Genomic DNA, 13925 nt, shown 5'->3' on the forward strand with positions numbered 1-13925 from the left:
AGACCAAAGCTTGATATCTTAACTTAAACCTGGAAATCATTATGTTGCCAAATTTCAAATTACTGCAATAAAAAGGAGAATTCCTAATGGTGAGAGGAAACACCCCAATGGCTGACAAAACATGGGTAACATGCAGCTTGGAGTACACTACCTGAGTTTCAATGTCTTTCACATTTAATCCTAATTTTCCAACATGCTGGTCAACAAATTGCAAAAGTGCCTAAAAAAAAAAAAGAAAGGCGGAAAGGAAAAAATAACTTTTTCAGTATTTAAGCTCAGCCTAACAGATTTTGATGTCTACTAAAAAAATAAATTACCTTTTTTACAGCATCCAGTTTATCTGGAGCACAGTTAAATAATTCATCAAAGGCATCATCTTCTGTATCAAAACAACATTAATTGGTTTCATTTTAATAACTGAGAGATCAGAGTTTTAATGTGGCTACAGAAGGAGAAAGGTATTTGCAACTTAGAAAATCCAAGGAGGAAAAGAGTAGCAGGGAGGCAGAGAAAAATGCTTCTTTTGTATTTATCAGCAGACAGGATGACAGGCTTCCTTCAACCTGACCACATTAAAGAAAACTATTTACTTCATTCAGCTCTGTAATTTTCACCTGCAGAGGTTCTCAGTTTGTACTGCCACCAGTCTGAACACTGGCTAAGTTTCACATCACCACAGTTTATAACTTTTCACTTTGGTTTTTTTAACCCTGAACCTCTGGGATAAAATGCAGGGAGCAGAAGAGCTGTATGTTTTACTGCTCTCCTCAAACAGAAATGTCAGTTAGACCAAACTTGGAGAAAAAAAACCCAGCCTCCTTCCTTCAAAAACCCACAAGCAAGATATGGAGAAATTGCCCTTCCTCTGAAAACTCAGAGACCTCAAAACCAGCCAGTCCTGCCACCCAGTTTAAAATGGGCAAGGAGCTGATGCCAGCAGAGCTGTGCCCAAGAACTAGCAGGAGTCTAAAACTTCCAAGGAAATTAAATCGATTCTAGCAATAAAGAGAAAAGAAATGAGTCCCACCCTCACTTCCCTTTTCTGCCCAGGTGCAGCAAAGGCAGGATCCATCTCCTCACCCAGCCACAACCCAGCTCTGGTTCAAGCATGAGCAAAATATTTGAAACACCCCAAGCAACAAAAGGCAATCTGGCAGCTCAATTAAATGGAGAAGCAGCTTCTACAGCACAGGAAAGCAAAGGCAGCTTTGCTTAAGTGAAATTCCTCCCCAAAGACAGTGACAGAGAAGGCTCCTTTGTGAAAGGGATTCCTGGGGTTTCTCTGTTCTGCCTGTTTGAGGGTTGCTGTGGAAGCAGTGTCAGGGAATAGGTAAATCCATCAAGGAAATCAGAGAGAGCCCTCTTCTGGAGCCATGCTTTGGGATTTCTCTCTTTGCTAAGGCTGTGTCAAAAATAGAGAGAGAGCATCTTGAAGAGTGAATTGCAGATTTCTCCTCCCAGCAGAATCAGCCCACTAGAAGAAACACCTAATTATGGGTTGGGATTTTTTTCTTCCTTTTTTTTCCCTAATGTTATTTTTTTTTTCTTTTTTTTTTCTTTTTTTTGTTTAGGGCAGAGGGTGAGAGTTGGAGTGTTTTTCAAAATTTCAACCCACACTATAGATCACTCAGTGAAATCAGTGATAAATAGATATTAAATTATATAGTTTGCACCTCTGCAAAGGATGAAAATGCCAAAATAAAGGACACAAAAAGCAGAGAATTGAAATGGTTGCCTTGGTTCTCTGTGTGCTCCTTTGCAGCAGGGAAGAGCAGCTCACACTGAACCCAGACCTTCTGCAGGCTTTGCACACAGGGACATTTTTCACCTCAAGTGTTTCCCAGCCCTCAAAAACCCTAAGGGTAAAAGCTCTGGGAATTTTGTTTGACCGAGGTGCCATCCACGACCCAGTACCAGTGGATTTCAAAATCTCATTTGCAAACTGTGGGTAGCAACAAGAAACACAGCTCTGAAGCCTTTATAAATAGTTCCAACAGTGAGCATGGTCCATGCACAAATCCAATCTGGGATTTTGCCCCCTGCCAGGTTTCTTTTTTGGGTCATCAACCCACCTTCGTGCCCTGTCCTCCCTCCCATCAATTGCCTGTAGCCCACAGGCAAAGTGACCACCCATTTTCCAAGCTGTATTCTGTTGGTATGATCAGGCATTAACAGAAGACTTTTGGAGGAAAACACCAGGAAAAAATATCCATGAATCTCCATTAACTTTAGTGGAAGCATGCTGATTTTATCATGGGGTAAAAATGGATCAGGACATGGTGTATAAAAGCACATAATGAAACACTGAACTTGGCAATACCAGCACTTACTTGACTGTGCTCCTATATTCTCTCTGGAAGTGCAATAAGAAGCAAGAATTAGAAAAATGATTCAGCAGAGCTGATCTTATTCATAAGCATTGCTTATCTGCTATCGTGTAAAGCAGGAGATAGAGTTCAAAGTGGCATTATCTTTATGCCAGAGTGACTTTCCAACAGACATTTTAAAGTAGATTGTATATCTGTGTAGGGTCTTGGAAGTATATGAGATTTTAACTGGCTCACACACCAATGAACATTTATTTTAAAAGCACAATCCTCAATATCCTCTTGCAATAAGCCGCTCATGATATTAGAGCTTGAAGATGTTTGGGCATATAAAAAATGATAGTAGGAAAATCTGTTTCTACTTCTTAGAATGATATGCATATTTTTTTGGTATATAAATTGTATCCAACTAAACTCCTTTAATAATGGCAGTACCTCACACACTAAGCAAGCTAAAAACATTTCTTTCACAGTAAAATAAGAAAAGAATTGCCTCCTTTCTCTTTATTTAAAAACAAGATAGCAGCAAATTTAAAGTAGATTTAAACCTTTGTGGCTTTAGAAAATTTCTAGTTTAGTCTGGCACAGGTAAATTTACAGTACTGGAATTTTGTTACTATATTTGCTATGAAATTCCATGGCAATAACAAATGCTAAGCTTAAGGAATAATCATGCATATTCTTTTATATATAGAATAAATAAAGGTATTGCACCACAATGCCAAAGAGGAAGAGGGGAATAAAAAAAAAAGGGGGGGGGGGGGGAAGAAATCAGAGAAACAACTCACATGCATATGCATGTCTGGGCTTACACCTTTTTCATCATCATGATCCCAGCTACTTTTTGTAAGGGGGAACACACCCACAACGTTTCTTTTCTGATTGACAGTGTAAAAACCACATATATCCCCTCTTACTTGTTTTCTGTGATATATTCCACCGCATTTGATGTCTTTAATCCTCTGGAGGTGGTCTGTTGAAAGGACAATAAACAATGTTGGGTTTGTCACACACACAAAAAAATTCCATAAACAAGTTTTCATTACCTGTTTGCTGCCTTAAATAATTATAACAGGGCATTTATTCAATAACTCCAGTACAGTTAGCACAGGTATTTTGAGAGATTTCTGCTTCCTTCTGCTCTCTTCAGTCTCCAACAGGAAATCTCTTACTTCCCCATGAGAGCAAGTCCTTGGTGTTTGCTGCTCTTCCCTTTCAGGCAGTGAAAAACATTCTGTGTTTACATACACTGATGGTGCTAATTTTTGCAATTATATCCCAAATTGTAGGATATTTAATATTCTCCTACAATCTCAGAATTGACTTGAAGGAACAAAATAGAGGAAGAAACCATGTAGATATCTGCTTGTAGAGAAAAATACCAAAATGTGACCCCAATGGAAGGGGAGTAAAAACTCCTGTCACCTAAATTCAGCATTAAAAACCTTCATGATGTATGAATACAATCTTCTATTTAAAAATATTTAGAGACAGTAACAGCAGAATTTCTTCATTTTCTTCTTTACAGAGATCAACATCTGCTTTCAGTTTGGACCATTCCCTTGTTTGGCTGAGGAAGAAAAACAGCATAGTGCTTTTCCCCTTTTAAAGATAGAGTATCCAAACTGAACACTCAATCCAACCCAAAAAACTCAGAAACTGAAAGGTGTGGTTCACAGGAAATACTAGTATCTGTTTCACAGCTGCACACACAGCTGCTCCTAATTCTAAGCAGGTTAGCCTTGTGAAAGGACTCTAGGATCTACTGTAACAAATACTGAAATTACAAATACCTCGATGGTGATTGTCTCCACTTGAACATTTGGAGGCAGAGCCAGGGTGGGCTCAAAGTGCTTTGCTATTGCAACCAGAAGATGCAGTGTGCTCAGTAAGTCCTTTGCCAAGATAGCTGTTGAGTGTGAAGGAAGAAAACCATGCTCAGCGTGCAAAACATGTGAACTTCCCTCCAACATCATGAATCCTCCCTGTGCAGAGAACCCCAAAGTCATGGAGGGCCATAACACAGGCAGGACACCAGATTGGGGTTTATATAATATCAAAATTTAGCAATAGCATAGTTTAAAAGTGAGACATAGAGGGATGCTGAAGGCTTTTAAGTGATCTACAAGCCACACTCTTAGAGGAGGCAGATCCAGGCGGGGTCGGATATTTCTGTCTCCCTTTTGATTCAACTAGTAGTTGAAAACAGGTTTTTATTTAATTACTGTTCTGGCAGCACACTGCCTCACAGCAGCCTTATAGCACAGGAAGCCTGTGATGGAAAATTTTCTTCAATTTCACTTCTGCACCTACATTCCACACTCCATTTCAGCTGACTTTCTTCCAGTTGCAAACACTTGGCCACAACTTCCAGAATCACAGAGAGTTTCTGTCGCTGTTTTTTTTCTGTCAATGCAATCTTCTCAACATCCAGCTTGAGAGAGCCTAAGTTTTCTTTTACAGAGGGTTCACAGAAGGAAGAATGCATTTTAGCATCATGTAGGGAAAACAACCAATTAGAAACATAAAATGACAGCAAAGCACACAAAGTCTTGTTTTAAATGTTCAATACCATCTAAGAGCTCTGCAAAAGGGAGAGGACTCAAGTCACTCCTTGTAGCATCATCCTGCAGCCCTAGCTCTTTCTATTTCTTCTACAGAAACCCAGAGTGAATCTTTCCTTGTAGATAAAGTGCAAAGTTGATATCAACTCATATATAGAAGAAATCTGAGGTCATTGCTCAGGCAACTAAACTATGAAAATCAGCCAGACCTGCTCATGCTGCTGCTCTCAGCCTACGTGGAAAGGAGATTTAAAAGATGTCCCCAGAGTGAAAAGAGAAAGAAAAATGTAGTAGGGACAGGAGAGATAGAGAAATAGATAATAGGCTGCTCCAGGAGGTCACATCTTTATACAAGCACCACATAGTGCCAAAAGCCTCTTAGATTTTTACCAGTTCCAAACCAGAACAGTTCTTTGGACCTAGGGCTTTTAAGTTTTTCTTTTTTTTTTTTTTTTTTTTTTAAGGCAGGAAAACATGCAATATTCAGCACAGACAGTGCTGATTCCATCCAATGTTTCTGGTAGCACAAGCCACCTTTGTGTTCCTGGTTTATGAAACTCTCTTTCATTTCAGAAGCACTGAATTTCACACTTCATAGTTAACATTTTCATTATGTCAATTGCAGGTATTAAGAATTTCTTAGAAGTACAATAACCACATGAAACAATAGTGGGAACTTGTTCAGAATTTTGACTATCACAGCTGGCCCCCAGTGCAGTGAGAAGTGATGACAGGTCCCTGCTACCATGATTTCTGAGGTTTATTCTCTGATTGGAAAGTTCCTCCATGAGATGCCTGCAATAACTAAACTCAAAGGAGCAGCTCACCCAGGAGATGATGAAGTACCAGCCCATCATACAGATCTTCCTCCAGACTTTTAACTACGATGTGCTCCTGTTTCAGAGTTCTGTTGATCCAATCAGTCAAGAACTGCAGGGGAAAACAAAGCAATTATAATCCTGTTGTTCACACAGCACTATATTCTGTTTCACCTCTCTCTTCAGCCCCTTATTTCAGATCTTGGTTTGCTTTCAATCTCCACTTCCTTTGTGTTTTTTTGGTTGTTTTTTAAAAGGTTGGTTTTCTCTAATTTTCAAGTGAGACAGACATCTTGCTACTTATATTCCAAGGAATTATGTTATACAGCTGAGAAAAGAGACCCTCTTCCCACTTCCACCAGGGAAAAGCCTGCACAGTACACTTCCCATCCCCTGCCTTCATCCCACATCACAGAATTCACACAAATTCAACTGCCAGGCAGAAGTTTGTAAGAAAAGAGGCTTGGCTCATTCTGTGGGTAGTTTCTTGTACTTATCCACACTACTAGCACTCCTCCTTCTCATCTCCTGGTTTTGTTTTCTTTTTCTTTCTGCAATATTGTACCACTCAATCCTCAAATACCTCCTTGGAACTTTCTTACGTGGCAGTCCTCGCATTGGCCTTCCAATAGCCTTCCTGCCTTTGCAAAGGGGAAGCTGCTCAGGAAGCCAAGGTCTGGCTACAAAAGGAGAGTAACCACATGTGCTCCTAGATGGGAGAACAAAGCAGTTCCTCAGTGCTTCTCCAAGCATGTGTTTTAGCCACATGTGTTGAGGGAAAGGGAAGGGGACCTGGTGAAGCAGAACAGAAAAGCAGTAGCCCTAGCTGGCTGCCAACATGAACATCCCTCTTGTAAGAGGGAAGGGTATTGCTTTTATTGCTGTGATTGTTACGAGTGAGTGTCTGGAGTGGATTATATCCTTCTCACTTGCTGTAAACAGAGGAGAAAATTCGTACCAGATTCCTGTAAGCTTGCCAACATTAACAAAAAAGTAAGAAGGATTTGAAAAGAAAAGTCTCTGAGAAGCTTGAAACTGCAAAAGAAATAAAAAAGCCTGAACTGGGAAGCTGTCAAACTGTAAAATGCATCCTCAGCTAAGAAGTAACAAGAGCAGAAAGCTGCGCTCTTCAGCTGATGCTTGGTGACACTTTAGATGTGCATGGGGCAGAGCAGAACCCCAAAAACAAGAGTCCAGCCAGAGGGAAGTCAGAAAAGCAGCAAGCACTGCTGAGCACAGACCCATGGCATCCCTCCTGTGCTCTCCCAGCTCACACAGCCACATCCACAGCCTGAATCTCACACAGTTCTGCTTTCTGCCCAGTTGTGGGGGCCCCACTCAGCTGCGGAGCAGAGCCTCATGTCTAAAAATGAGCAAACAGGGAAAGTAGAAAAGGAATACTTTGAGAAGTTTGCTGCTGGCTTCCGAATGCAACCATCTCCTATTTTACATGCAGATGGATATTTATGGCAACTACAGGGAGCCATTTCGGATTTCTCACTTCTCCAAAGCCACCTCCAAATGAAAATGCAGTGAAAGTCTCTCTCCCCAGTGAGTTTCTTTGCTTTCCTTGTTCTTCCCTTGAAGATTCCTCCCTGTCCCTGTCTCCATCCCAAATGTTTCTCTAGAGAAGCCATCAAATCTTTAGATGAAGAAGGCAATCAAGGTGCACTGATGGGAACCCAGAGGACTTTGTCTCTCTCAGGACACAATTTCCATCACCCAAAGAAAAGACATTAGACAGTGATGAACAACATTTCAGGAATCTCTGACAGGAAATGGATTAAGCACTGAAGATCACAGAAATTTTCATAACTGAGGAAAACTCTTCATTTTTGGCAATCTCAAAATAACAAATCTAGTCTTTCTGTATACAACATAATTGCATTTTGCAGCACTACTTTTCAGACTTTCCCTTTTGTATAATAACATCATGAAAACCTGATAGAAAAATCAAATCTTTTTGATCAAATGTGTATGAATACCTAATATAGAAACACACCTATCTACATGTTTATAAATGCTACAAAATATGAACAATAGCACATCTTAAGCTGCTTTTCATAATATTTCTAACAATTTCAGCACCTCGATAATGCAAGGAGTTCTGGTCTCATAAGACACATGCAACTTCTCTTCCAGGAGGTTTCATTACATGAACTGTGCCATTAGAGAAATCGAACACACTGGGGAGACTTTCAAAATTAGATGGAAATAAAGTACTTGCCTGTGGAACAGAACTCATCCTTCACAGTTACCTCAAGAAGGCAATGTACCATACAACAGTTGAAAGCTTTCATCCCGAATTCCTGGTGACTTGCACACTCTTCATCCCATGCCCCTCTGCTGACCTTGTCAGCTGAGCCAGCTGCTGGTGAAGGCTGTTGCAAATCAGCAGAGCAATCCTAAAAGTGCAGCAAACCCGCACCATATCTCTCCTTAGTCACAGCAAATGCTGACACGGGTCTCCTTTTGGTCCCAGCCTGGGGTTTTGGCTGGATTCTCATGGCTGTTTTGCTACCATCACAATGAAAGAGCAACTGGGTGCTTCTGATGTGGCTCACCCACACAGCCCAGGTTAGGAGAGGTGTCAGGTTTATATCTGCTCTCCACACCCAGCAGTGCTCATTGCATTGGAAGCTTGGTCCTGTATGGCCCCAGCCTCCCTGATGCTGTGTTGGATCAAAAGCTTGTTTGGCTTCACTTGTCTTGTGCCCAAACACCAAAAGAAGAGCTCATTCCCATCTGTAGAGAGTGGGGGACTGGGGTCAGAGAGCTGGGCAATTTATAGGGCCGAAAGAAGTTAAAGAACCGGGTTCCTTGTTTCCTTTAGCACAGCTCAAGGTGAAGATTAAACTATTCAATAAAAAGTAGTACCAGTTTCAATTCTTCCAGTTTGGGGTTGCTGCTTGAGGTCGGTTTTATGAGTTTCCTCTTCTCGCCTGTGGTAGGAAGCAAACAAGATCCATCACAGTTATCAGATATGACTGTGTATAAAGCAAGTGTGCAAATAAATCTGCTATCAGTTTGATATTCCCAATATAGCTAATAGCCCGATGCAGAAACATTTATTTTTCATTTTAACTCATTCCTTATGAGCAAGAAACTGGTGTAGCAGACTACTAAGTCTGCTGTTGGAAATGATGCTTCAGTGTACTTCAAATGAGTAAAATCTAGATGGACAATTTTAGAAAGAAGAAAACACACTTTGTCAGATCCACATGTGTGAAACTTAAATGTCAATTAAAGAACTAGCTGGACTTTAAGTTGCTTCTTCATGATCTGCCCCAAAAGAGTCAGCAGCCAAATTGCACACACAGAGCTTAGTCATTTCTTATGCAGCCATGGGATCACTGCTGAAAAATATAGAATTCAGTTGTACAGCACATTTTCTGTTTGACCCTTTAGGTGGTTCTTTGACCTTTTTTCTGTCCTGGTTCATAAAGCACATACCTTTAGCGAGGACATCCTCAGTTAGGAATCGATCAAGTGTAGAAGGCTGTGTAAATGCATTTAAAAAGTCTGGATTCATTGTCTTTAATCACTCCTGGTAAACTGGTAAAAAACATTGGGGGGAAGGGAACATGAGTAAAAGCATGTAAAGATCAAAATTAGTGCTAAGAAAATAAAAAACTGAAGGGGTTTGTTTGTCAACTATTTCATCACTATATGCTTTTAAAAAAATCTGAAAATATATTTAAATGTGTGCAAAGAAAAAAAAAGTTTAAAACCATTTTCATTTTTTTTTGTGTTAAGCATCAAAATGTAGGAAAAAATAACCTGAAGACCTGAACTAAAACTTCCTTTAATTACATTTAATTTTATTTTCCCTGTATTAGATAAGTAAAACCCTATCTTAACTGAAGTGAAAAAAGGTTTCAGTCCCTAGATATTAATGTGTACATGCTAGAAAATATAAAAATTACCGATACTTAAGGAGCATTAAATCAAGAACCAGTAGTTAAATTACTGAGACAAGTTACTAAACATAAGCAGATTCCTTTATTGGTACAGATGTGGGGAGACAAGGACAGCTATTGGCATCTGAATAGTCTCTTTAACAAATTCTAGTATGGAGTCATAGAGTCAGTTAGAGTGGAAAAAAACTCTGAGACATTGAGTCCCAACTGCTCACCCACCACTAATGTTCCCAAGTGCCACATCTGCATTGTTTTTGTATCTCTCCAGGGCTGGTAACTCCAACACTTCCCTGGGCAGCCCCTTCCAATGCCTGAGCACCCTTTCCATGAAGGAATTCCTCCTGGTGTCCAACCTGGCCAGCTTGAGGCTGTTTCCTCTTGTCCTGTCCCTGTTCCCTGGGAGCAGAGCCCGATCCCCCCGGCTGTCCCCTCCTGTCAGGAGCTGTTCAGAGCCAGAAGGGCCCCCTGAGCCTCCTTTTCTCCAGGCTGAGCCCCCCCAGCTCCCTCAGCCCCTTCCCCAGCTCCGTTCCCTTCTCTGGACACGCTCCAGCCCCTCCATGTCTCTCTCGTCCTGCGGCTCCCCAGGTGCCCCAGGATCTGAGGTGTGGCCCAGCAGTGCCAGCACAGGGCACAGTCCCTGCCCTGGCCCTGCTGCCACGCCATGGCTGGCACAGCCCAGGTGCCATCGGCCTCCTGCCCCCTGGGCACAGCTGGCTCCTGTCCGGCCGCTGTGCCCAGCACCCCCGGGGCCTTTCCCAGCTTTGCAGCCCCTCTGCCCAGCCTGGAGCTGCAGGGCTCGGGGTGAGCCAAGGCAGGGCCGGGCCCTTGGCCGTGCTGCCCTCAGAGCAGGGCCTGGGCCCATGGATCCGGCCTGGCCAGATCCCTCTGCAGAGCCCGCCTGCCCCAGCACATCCACACTCCCACCCTGTGGGAATCCAGAGCTTCCCTCTGGCTGCCCTGGGACCTTGGCAGGGGGTCAGGAACCCCCCTGTACAGAGCCCCCAGGGACACTGTCTCTGATCTCTGTCCATGAAAAAGAGTTTTCAATCTCACAGGATGAATTACAAACTCTGAGTGTTTGATATAAGTAATAATTAAGTGTGGCATGGGTGCAAAAGTAAAATTTTAGGATTCTAGATTAGGAGTCCAAAGGGGACGAGATGGAGGAAATTGGGTGTGCCTTGTGCTTTTTTTTCTCCTTCTTCATGCCCTCCATGTTTCACTGTAGTGTTGGCATTTTTCTGTTGGTTTAGGCTGGGGACACACTGTCCAACGTCGGTGACAGATATTGGCACATTATTGTAAATATAGTACACGTAGTTTCTGGTATTTAATGTTTGTAACATCCCACTGAGGGCAGAGCCCCACACGCTGCCCTGCAGGACAGACCTGCGGCAGGGCAGCAGAACATGTTAGAGATAAACAGAATAAACAACCTTGAAAACAGCACAGACAAATTATGGCTTCTTCTTTGGCAGCAGAGCTGACAGACAGAGACTTTTTACAATCTCAGAATCATCAATACCACAGATTCCAACACCACCCTGCTGGGTGCTGCCCATGAACTGACCGGCTGTGCCTCCATCCCCTCACCCAGATCATCAATAAAAACATGAACCAGGGCTGGCCCCAGTGCTGAGCCCTGAGTCCTTGGGACTGTTCCCCACCTCTCCCTGGGCCCAGCTTTCCAGACATGCAAGAAGAAAAATGGTTCTTCATAAACTAAATGCACAGTGATTAAAGTGCCAGAAATCAGGATTACAAACTGCAATTGTGCTGTGGCCTACAGAGGTGGAAGAAATTATAGGAGGTTGAGGGCTCCAGACATTTAGAGCAGACTATGGTTCTAGCATGAGTAAGAGAACTCATCCTTCCCAACAGTCTCTGGAAGTCAGAGCAGAAAAGATGTGATGACCAGGAATACTTTTACTGCTGGCCCACTGTAGAAGAGAGGATGCTGACTGGTTTTGTGCTTTTTTTTTTTTTTTAACAGAAAATGAAATGCTCCATATTAGAGGTTACCTCAGGAGAGTTCTCCTACTCTCTACCCAGGGTGCCCACATTGGGAGCCCTAAGGCTTCCTGTGAAATGAGTGGGAATGGCACTTTTAAAAAACCATCCAGAGCATTTAAATGAGTGGCTAATCCTAGTTTTAGGAATGGCATTCCCTCCAATTCTGATATCAGAGACAGCCCTGGCTGGTGCTGCAGGTGCCTGAAGTGAGATGCTCCCACCACCCAGAAAGGCACCTGCTGAAAATACTGTGGCCCAGAGCATCTCCAAAGTGACATTCCTCTACTTGATAGCTTTATACACCAAATAGCACAGTGCTGCTCTGACGGCTTGCACAAATTTCTTACAGGCTCCAGTCAGTGAGTTATGAACATGTATTTTAACACAGATTTTGCCAAAGCGGAGAGAATATCGGTAGAAAATAGCAATTGGATGCTTTTGCACATCAATCTGGTAAAACAAATTGGTACAAAATTGCCAGCAAGGCACTAGGAGAAAGGGTCACAAGAGAATTCATTTCAGTATGCTGGTGGCAAAACTGAATGCTATCTGTAAAAAGGTGCTTGATAAAAAAAAAGATAGGAGAAATTGAGTGATGTAGTGCCTGAGGAACAACTGAACTGTGTGAGATAAGACTGCCCAGATGAAATTAACTGAGAGAAGTTAATTAACAGAGAGCAACCCCAAGGACAACTTACTTTTAAATTAGGTTTCTGACAGCTGTGATGCCTTGGGGAAGTCCAGCTTATAACAGAAACAGTCTGTGTAAACCACAGCTTACTCTCACTCAGCTTTGCAATATTCAACCTGTCTATCTCTTACTTCCCTCAACTATCAAAGTGGTGTGTGCTGCCTGCTACACCCCCAGGCTCTTTTTGGTCAAGGAACCTGAACATCAGGAGCCATTCTCAAATTTGGAAACCTGTAAGGAAAAGCCTAAATTTCAGAATTTCCAATAAGGTAGCATAACACCCTCTAGGGCCACAGTCCTGTGTGTCAGTCAGTTAAAATTGCTAATTTTAATTGGGTAAGATTAACTTGCCTGGTATCCAGTCCCCTCCGTTCAGTACCTTAGGGAAAAAAAAAACCAAAACAGAACCCCAAAATCTATAAGCAGTGCAAGGATATAGAGACACTTCCCCAAAACACTTGAACAGTCTGCAGTTCAGCCTTCCTAAAGCAAAGCTGGGGGCCTGGTCACCAGGAGCTATCAACACATTTACTCCCCTCTCACCCCTTGAACATGTGTCTGTCTCTCACCCCTCAGCAGCAAGGAGGTGCAGTTCACATCACCCGAAGCTCCATCTCCTGTTTCTTGCTCTGACCCACCAGCTTCTCCTGAAGGCATCAGGCAAAGGCCAACTGATCCACATTTTTCACACCACTGTGTTAATGCTCTGTGTCAATGCTGCCCTACTGCCCCAAAGCCTCCATATCCATCTCTTTCCAAAACTGAGAAAAGACAGCCTGCAGTTACTCCGCCCTGGAAAACCAGCTGCTCGTCCTCAGTGCTGTTTTCTGATATGTTTCTGTTATCTATTACATCTCCAAGATCTTATTCCTACATAGCAAGACACCATTGAGAGCCCATAATTTATTGTATTTCAGCTCATATTTATCAGTATTGATTTCCCACAAGCATTTCAGAGCCTGAGAACTGCAGTTCTCCAGCATTTAATAGACTCATTGCTTATTACTCATAATTAGCATTCACAAGCTGTCCTTCATGTGGCTGTGCAGCATATTGGTGAGGCTTGGTCCCAGGCAACAGCCTTTCAGAGGATAACATACTTCAGAAACAACATAAAATGGAACATGACAGGGTTGGGACACCTCTTTGGGTGAGCTGTTTAATGAGAAATAGGAAAGGTCAGAAGAGGTAGTTTTCCACATTTCCTGCAACCAGGCCCTGACACCCATCAGTTAAATTTTCTGCTCAGAGCTGTGGCTGACATCCTGGTTTTCTAGCCCCTATCCTCCTGCACAAGTTTTTTTATCAGTACTCGGAATACATTGTAAGAGACAACTGCTTAAATACTGACTCTACAGGCATTTTGTTATGGCATCTTTAAATGAAATAGATGCTTAATTAGGGGCTATTCAAAGAAAATGGTGTTCTCTGAATGAAATGCTCATTCTCTGAGAATGCCATGGATGTACAGGCTTTGCTTTAAACCCAAGGGATGTTTGATTTCTTGTATGCCACCTGCAGTGGCTGCCAAGAAAATTCTTAGATCAGGAGGTAGGCTATTGCACAACCTTGCAATGTCACAACTACTGATA

General features: G+C 42.3%; 1 protein-coding gene across 8 annotated transcripts in view; it reads right to left on the minus strand.

Annotated features, from left to right (window-relative positions):
• Nucleotides 1-13925, minus strand: part of PARVG (parvin gamma) — a 120540-nt gene that overhangs the window by 104854 nt on the left and 1761 nt on the right. For 5 of the 8 annotated variants that reach the window (XR_012053650.1, XR_012053652.1, XR_012053649.1 and 2 more), the window contains exons 2-10: nt 9163-9264; nt 8587-8651; nt 5719-5821; nt 4641-4781; nt 4121-4236; nt 3245-3300; nt 2331-2353; nt 318-379; nt 152-220 (exon numbers count right to left, since the gene is read on the minus strand). Coding sequence is in view for 3 of the 8 variants with exons in the window: in XM_030263407.4 (XP_030119267.4) it covers nt 152-220; nt 318-379; nt 2331-2353; nt 3245-3300; nt 4121-4236; nt 4641-4781; nt 5719-5821; nt 8587-8651; nt 9163-9241 (714 nt within the window). In the remaining 5 variants the exon portion in view is untranslated. Of the gene's footprint in view, nt 1-150; nt 221-317; nt 2354-3244; nt 3301-4120; nt 4237-4640; nt 4782-5718; nt 5822-8586; nt 8652-9162; nt 9265-13925 lie in introns of those variants that run through there. The other 3 variants (XM_041713647.2, XR_012053648.1, XR_012053651.1) reach the window with 3 other exon arrangements.

The sequence above is a fragment of the Taeniopygia guttata genome, chromosome 1A (assembly GCF_048771995.1).
Source record: "Taeniopygia guttata chromosome 1A, bTaeGut7.mat, whole genome shotgun sequence".
Classification (NCBI taxonomy): Eukaryota; Metazoa; Chordata; class Aves; order Passeriformes; family Estrildidae; genus Taeniopygia; species Taeniopygia guttata.